The sequence below is a fragment of the Galeopterus variegatus genome, unplaced genomic scaffold (genome assembly GCF_000696425.1).
Source record: "Galeopterus variegatus unplaced genomic scaffold, G_variegatus-3.0.2 Scaffold551, whole genome shotgun sequence".
NCBI classification, from domain to species: Eukaryota; Metazoa; Chordata; class Mammalia; order Dermoptera; family Cynocephalidae; genus Galeopterus; species Galeopterus variegatus.
Window position 1 is genome coordinate 244,386 of NW_007726662.1, and position 8,332 is coordinate 252,717.

The 8,332-nt window shown below is 35.2% G+C and overlaps 1 protein-coding gene across 2 annotated transcripts in view; it reads right to left on the reverse strand.

The window, feature by feature from the left end:
- Positions 1-8,332, reverse strand: part of PARG (poly (ADP-ribose) glycohydrolase) — a 117,977-nt gene that overhangs the window by 16,276 nt on the left and 93,369 nt on the right. For both annotated transcript variants that reach the window (XM_008569987.1, XM_008569988.1), the window contains exon 15: positions 6,829-6,937. In XM_008569987.1, coding sequence (XP_008568209.1) covers positions 6,829-6,937 — 109 coding nt within the window. The remainder of the gene's footprint in view (positions 1-6,828; positions 6,938-8,332) is intronic.

Genomic DNA, 8,332 nt, shown 5'->3' on the forward strand with positions numbered 1-8,332 from the left:
GGCTGAGCGTGGTGCAGACCACACCGTGCTGAGGGTTGCGATCCCCTTACCAGTCAAAAAATAAAAATAAAAAATAAAAAAACTAAAAGAATAATCTGACAAATGTTTCCAGAGAAAAATCAAAGATGAAGAAAGATGCTTCTATGAAACCCACACATAGAAATGTAATAAATTGCTCTCTGAAGTTCCCATAAAGGTATAAAAATTTATTTTACACACTATCTGGATGGATTAACAAGGCTATTCCTTCCACTCCCTCCTAGGCTATAAATCCTGACAGATATTAATTATAAGTTGGTGCCAGAACATTATTCAATGCCGTGGTACACAGCTTACACAAGAACTCACAAATTACCTGCATAATCAGATGCATGGAGCTTCTGAACATCTCTTTCAGGTCAAAAATATCAGAAAGCTCCATTTTTTGAGTAGGTTCTTGAAAGATAAAGAGTCTGTGCATTATATGAACAAGAGAGAGAACAAACTCTCTGTCAGAATAAACACGACTTTGCCATTTTCATTTCTGTCAATTTGTTCTAACATGCCTGGATAAAGAGGACGATTTCTTAGCCTTCTAGTTCACGTGTCTGTTTTATATAATAGAAGAATGGTTTTAATCTCTTCCTCACTACTGTTTCTAAATAACTGGGCTAATTTTACTTCAATGAGTCAAATAGCTTAGTGAAGCTAAGGCCTAACAATGGAGAATTTGAAAATTTTAAATTATTAGAGGAAAAATCTAATATATAGTATTAACCAATTTTCCTGAATAGTTCTCTATCTTGAAAAATGGTCATAACAAAAACAAACCATGAAACTGAAGTTAAACTATTTAGTGTTTTGAGCAGATAAAACTTTAAAAAGTTAATCAGAAAAAAATTAAATGATATATCATTACACAGTAATTAGATATAAAGAATAAGTGGTTATGTTGATTAAATATAAAATTCTTTTATTCTGCTAAAACTAAGCATATCTAAGGTCAGAAATAAGACAGAAATAATAAGCTGCCTTGAATCCCCTTTAGAGGTTGGCCCAGTCTTCTCCCTTCCAAGTGCTTTGGTAGGAAACAAAGGTCATATAATGATAGAGACCTCAAAAGAGCTGCCAAATTCTCACTTCATAGGGGAAGGTGCTAGGAGTTCTCAAGAGCTCCATATTGGCAAATATGTTCTTTTCTTTCTTCTAACCCAGAGCCAGAGTTGGGAGACTTCAGGAGACTGATCAGAGTGGTGGAGGTAAAAGAAAGCCAGCTTTAACTCTGGCCATACCTTGACTCTATATTCAGCCATGAGACAGCAATTTATTTTTACTAATAAGGGAGACTGATCAGAGTGGTGGAGGTAAAAGAAAGCCAGCTTGAACTCTGGCCATACCTTGACTCTATATTCAGCCATGAGACAGCAATTTATTTTTACTAATAAACAATTTAAAAGGTGGAAAAAGAGGAAGCGTTAATACCTCAGGATAGTAAGAAGATACCAATGAATACCATATTTTAGAATTAGTTTCGATGGGAAGGAAAGATGAGAGGGAAGAGAAAGGTAATTTTGAAGTCCTGAAAGTTGCAAAGGGGCGTGTTGAGAAGCAAGAGGAAAACATTAGTATCTAGAGTTAAAAATTAGAGACCAACCAGGAAGTGGTGAAGATAGAGATGTAGGAAGGAAGCAAAGAAAGGGGCAAAGACACCAAAGAAAACAGGTGTGAAAGTCCACAGGCCCATAACTGGGTCCAGGAAAGAGATGGTACATAGGGGAATGGACTGTCACAAACATGCACACGCACTTAAGTAAGAACTCTGGCTTCAATATCAATTTGAGCAGGTCCAAGTAGATATACTTAAATGATGTATTTCATTACGTTGTAAAATACTGTTTGCTAGATTAATAATTTAATAATTATTGTTACTTAACAGTTGCTTATTTATGTAAAGTCATAAAACCACACTTATTTAACTTAATTTAATACATAGTTGTAATTGATACTGATTTTCTGAGGTTTTTAGTATCCTGTGTTTTATTAAAAACAAACATGATATAAAAAAACCCTTAAGGATCTTTTACAAGAGAATAAAATAATATTAATCAAGAACCTTAAAATTATTTTTAGACTCACTAATAACATTTTTGTAAATGTCTTCTAAAGAAATAGCAATCACACAAAGATGTTTATTCCTACCTTATACATAATAGAGAAAAACTTGGGACCACCTAATTGTTCAAAATAGGATAGTAGTTAACTCACAGTATATCAATCCAACCAACTTTATTAAACGTTTTACTATTTAGATCATTAGAAAGTATAAAATATTTTGTAATATATGACTAAATAAAATAGATAAAATACAACATTATAGGTTACTTTTGAGCACATTTATATGAAATTAAATTTCATGTGGTAAGATCTACAAAAATGAAAACAACTGAAAAGTAGAATTATGGATGACTTTTGTCTTTAAAATAATTGTAACACTGATACATTGTTTTTGCCATTTTAAAATGCAATGTAAAATGAAATAAGTATGCAGGCCTTAGTTTTCTCATGTGTAAAATCAAAGACTGGATTGAGTATCTCATGGTTATTCTGACTTCTCACTAGAAATGATACATTTTGAACTAATATTCCTGAAAAGTAAAGTGATACATAAGAGAGATTATAAATAACCAGATGTTAAACCTCTTGGAAATATTAGCAGCAAGTACTGATTGGTTCTGTTATCAAGCTTTGGTTTAATAACAACCCCATTCCAAATTTGATGGTGGATAACAAAAAGTCAATAAACAGATCAATAAAAAATAAATAAATAAACAGTGGCAATTCCCTGCTGAGACTGTCCCTCTACTTGTTCATATTCTGATCCAAAAGGCTCTACAAAATATATTCTTTACTTAATCTTACCTAAACAAGTCCAATATGGCTAAATACAACTTTTCACATGTCATTTCTTTCTTCCTTTGCAGAGCTATTTGCCACTTTTACAAGATGGAATCATAAATCTTTCCAACCTCAAAGATATTTCTCCTCTAGAATGTCAGTCAGCTGATCTCTCACAGGATTAAACACTGCTTCACAGTATCAGTTAGATAAAAGGAGACTGATTTCTTCCTTCTAAAAACCAACTCTACTTGCAAGTCACGATGTGGGTCCAACAGGACAGTTGGATCCAGAATGAAGCAGACCTTTTACAGAGGTGATAAAGCACTTTGTGGGATTGCCCTTCCAATTATTATCTGGTGAATAATGCCTAAAAGTAGCAAACAAGCTCCCAGAGCTCAGAGATCCATGCTGAATTCACAGTAAAAACTGGTCTTATGCTTTGTTGTTTCATTTAGAAAAATGGAGTTTTTCTATTCCTCTCTACTTTCTCTCTAGCACGCAAAATAAAAAGTAGAATTGTGCAATCATCTCTAAAATGATTTAATACAGACTTCTCCTTGAAACCTAAGTTTACGAAACATAATAAGATGTACAGCACTAAATTAAATATTCTCTCCAAGTTGTGCTGTCAATTTATGTGAAATTCCTGTTGGTTGTACTAAACTCATAAATCTATTTTAATAGGTAAATGTAACCAATAAGGGATATTAGAGGGCCTTTAATTTAGAGGGCCCAAAGTTATTTGGATTGTTTTTCTAAATAAGTTGTCAATGACATTTAGCAAAATCACCTGCTGCTTTTTCCTTTTTCAGTGAAAGAATTAAAAAAAGAATTCTTTGGGGCCGGCCTGGTGGCGCACTGCTACAGTGCACCGCTTGGGAGTGCGGCGGCGCTCCCGCCAAGGGTTCGGATCCCACATACAGACCGGTTCCGCTCACTGGCTGAGCGAGGTGCGGGTGTGACACCGAGGGTTGCGATCCCGTTGCCGGTCCCGGTCTGGTACGGGCGCGACACTGAGGGTTGCGATCCGTTGCCGGACACGAAAAAAGACAAAAAGGAAAAAAAAAAAGAATTCTTTGTTAAAAGAACAAATTTTTTGGAATATAGCAGTGAATGAAACAACACACATTTATCAAATGCCTTCCCATAAGCTAGACCCTGAACTAGGTGCTTTCTCAAAGTTAGCTCATGTACTGATAGGCTATATTACACCTGTGCTATTTCCTTGTCTCATGAGAATTTAATAAATAGCCAGGAGGAAACCCCTCAAATTTCCTTGAAAAAGTATAACAAACAGAAAGGGATACTGAGAAAAGCACCCAATGAGTATCTTGCTCACAGTAGAAGTTTATGATTGAAAGAGAAGAGATGACCCAGGCATATGCTAGTAGGGATCATGTGTTAACCAAAGGCATGGAAAATTATCAATAATTTACGATTGAACCACGTAAAAAAGTCTAGAATGTCAGATCCAGTCACAGTAATCTCTATGTGGGAGAATTTGCATTTTTAAAAAGTGATCTGAAATCAGAGGACCCTAGATTTAAGCTCTGGCTTGGTCACTGCCCAGCTGTGTGACCTGAGGCAAGTTAGTCATTCTCCTTAGTGCCTATGCCTCTCTGGGTGGTTAGGTTTAAATCAGACTGTGCATTTAAAGTGCTAAGTAGAGTGCCTAGCACATAGAAAGCAATCATTTAGTGGCAGCGATTACTTTCACTATTGTTACCTGTATAATTTTTAAAAATTTTTCCTGCACTTGACTGAAAAGAATCTTTAATGAGTTATAAATCAGACTTAACTGCATATTGACATAAATAATAGCAGGTTGAAAACAAATACAAAATTGCATGACTATACATCAAAAATTAACCCATCTGATTCACATGGCTTTTATTCCACACTTGATTTGACATTGGACTTGCTAGACTTTAAATAGCACTTGAAGAATATTTAGGAAATATCTAACAATTTAACATTTTGAGTGATTTGAGATAATGCACTTATATAATTTCTAAAATGTTTATCTCAAAAAATTGTATTGACATTGTCTAAGAAGTTATTTAAATAATCTACCAAGTCATTTAACAAATTATTTTTGAGATACTCTCCAAGGCAGCGTGCCAGGCACTGACTGTCCTGAATAAAATAAAATGCCTCCTTCTGTTGCCAGGTTAAAGAATCATTATTTTTGTATAAAGTGTGTCTCATAAAGAATACATCCTACAAATAAATGTTTTTCAACATTGTCAATACTTCCAACTAACTTACCTATTCTCATATACCAAAGCTTCATATCTTTAAAATTTCTAGTGTTTTTGAGGACAAGTAAACCAAATAACATACAAGTAAATGTAGAGAATAACAACTGGCCATGGGGAATTTTAAAAAAGACTTATTTATACCCAAAGGTTACCTTTTAAAAAGATTGTAATTGAGGATAATTTCTAAAAGTGAATGATCTAGCTTCCATAGGAAGGTATATGTGGGAGTATAGACTTTATCCATAAAAAAGGGAGCCTTTCAATTTGAATTAATGTATAACTATGTTACACACATTTTTAGTTTTACTTTCCTTTTCACATATTTCTCTCCAAACTACCTACTGTTTATAAAAATGCCTTCTAGTATCAATCACTATGTGATGAACTCACATATACATGTTTAAGTAACACCTGAGGAAAAATCTAAAGATAAACCTTCTTCTACTTGATATGCTGTATCATAAAAACATCATGGGCATTGAGACAACTGCTTTAAGACAAAAGTTTGGAATGGTAAAAGCAGGCTTACATTTAAAATGTACCGAACTACTAGTAAAAAAAAATACTCTTCAGTACAGGCAAATCTCTGATTTCAGAGTGAGATAAGAGATTTAGAACTGTTGATACACGAACTGAATAGCTTTTCTGAGACACTATTTTAAAAAAAAGAGTGAAAATAGTGCATTATTCTGCAAACTTTTTATGAGATTAGAGAACTCTAAACATTAAATTAATATAATAAATTATGTATAAGAAAACATTTTCAACAATAAATTAGATTCTCAAATAGATCAGAGTATAAGATATATCTAATTATATTCAAAACATGTACTAAGTTATAAGTGTAGCAAAAGCCTTCCTGGATTATTTGGTTATTTACATCCTCATTATCAGAACTGGCACATATGTAGCTATGAAAAACTACAAACCTCATTATCTTAATAAATATTATAATCAAATCTCACTCATGAGAGTTAAACAATGGTTTTCAGAATTGGGTCAGTCTTCTTGGCTGTGAGAATAATTTAAGGAACTAAAGAAAATCTTGGCTGTTTTGGTAAGGCCCAAAATCTAGAGAACAGAATCAGCACTTTATTGAATAATAAAGCTTACTTATTATGGTTAACAGTACTGAAAATTTGAACTAGCCATAGGTATATCTCATTTTAATATTTCTGTAATATAATAAAAAAGAAGAAAATGATTATAGTAGACAGCACTAAGCATCACAGAAGATCACAGATTCCATCACAATATGTCAAATTACCAAATCAACAAACAATTAACAAATGAATCGTTAATTAACTTGACTGTTTTTTATTTTACCTGTTTTAATCCTGATCTTTTAGTGGAAATTTACTGGGCAGGTCTGAAAAAAAATTTTCAGAGCTCATTCATTTCTACATGGTTTTACAATAATATTTCAAAGCAGCTAAAGGTACTTGATGAGATAAATGCATGTGTGGGTTTAATATCAAGCAGTGGTCTATCTGGCAACCTCGGCCAGTAATCAAACAATTATGAAATGGAAAGTACATCTTGTACAAGCTGACAGAGCCATTAAATAGGAAAGCTGTGAGCAGACGTATTGACACTGCAAGAATTACCAGAAAGCATTAATTTTGGCATTAATAAAATGGCAGTAAATAGATGACAGCTGCCAGATGAACTAAAAAATAAGGTTACTGGCCTTGTTAAGCTCGCGTCTCATTTTCTCAGGCACGAACTGATCGAGGTAGCGTCTGAAGTGAAGTGCGTCAATGGCAACGATCTCAGTGCAGCGCCGCTGCCAGTCATCCCTGGGATGGACAGAAAGGAGAGAATGACAAAGAACAAAGAGTCACTCAAATAAAACCCTGGCAGGGGTCAGGATGCCAAGAGTGTTAGGCAGTGTTAAAATATTAAAAACAAATAAACAAACCAATATCTGCAGGTCTCAGCAAAACAGGAGGGCAGAGCACTATTTTATTTTTATTTTTATTTATTTATTTATTTATTTATTATTATTTTTTTAAATGTAATTTTATTAATATTATTTTTTACATTCTAGGATGTTGCTACACAGCAGTCGGGAGGGAGGGGGAGAGGGGAAAGGGGAAGGAAATAGGATGGAAGAGGGAGGAAGGAGGAGGGGTGGGATTGAGGCCTGTGGCACCCCCCACATTCCCACAGGAGAGACGGGAGACCAGGGGGCTTCCAGGAGTGGCTTGGTCATTGCCGGGCTGGGTGCAGATGTCAGGGGGGTGTAGCAAAAGCCCTTGTCCCCCAACATCCCAGCTCAGGAACACAGGGCCCTTCTTACTATTTTATTTTTAGATTCAGAGGCATACACATTGTACATTGTCAGACATTAAAATGAAAACTTATCAAAAGACAACACAATATGATGTATTATAAACAGGTACATCATTTATAGTGAGTTGCAGAGAGTATAACAAGAGAAACTTAGTTCTTTGTTTTCCTCTAATACTAGGATTTGGGGGCAAACAAGAGAAACTTAGTTCTTTGTTTTCCTCTAATACTAAAGATATGGCACTTGTACCGTGATATGAGCCCATTCCTCTTTTGCTTTGAGAGATCTGCTCTAAATCACTGGGGTTGTAGCATCACCATATACTGTCCAGGAAATAACCCCAAGAAGTCAAGTGTTATGAAAAATGTAGAATAACTCAGTATAACATTCTACCTACTGTGCTCAACTGCCAACTGCAAGAAACTATTTTTAAAAGACAAAGACATCAAAGCTGACAATAACATGTAGCCTATGGAAACAGGAAGGACTAGCTGAGATGATAATTTTGAAAATGTCTAGAATTCTAAATATTTCATCTCTTGGGCCGGCCCGGTGGCGCACTGGATAGTGCGCCGCTTGGGAAGCGCAGCGGCACTCCCGCCCGAGGGTTTGGATCCCACATACAGACCGGTTCCCGCTCACTGGCTGAGCGAGGCGCGGGAGCAACACCGAGGGTTGCGATCCCGTTGCCGGTCCCCGGTCCGGTACGGGGGCAACACTGAGGGTTGCGATCCGTTGCCGGACACGGAAAAAGACAAAAATAAATAAATAAATAAATAAATATTTCATCTCTTTATAAACTTGCATATATTGCTATGCCAAGTATATTAGTCTGTTTAAGTTGCTTATAACAGAATACATGGAACTGGTATAAAGAAAACAACATTTATTGCTTACAGTT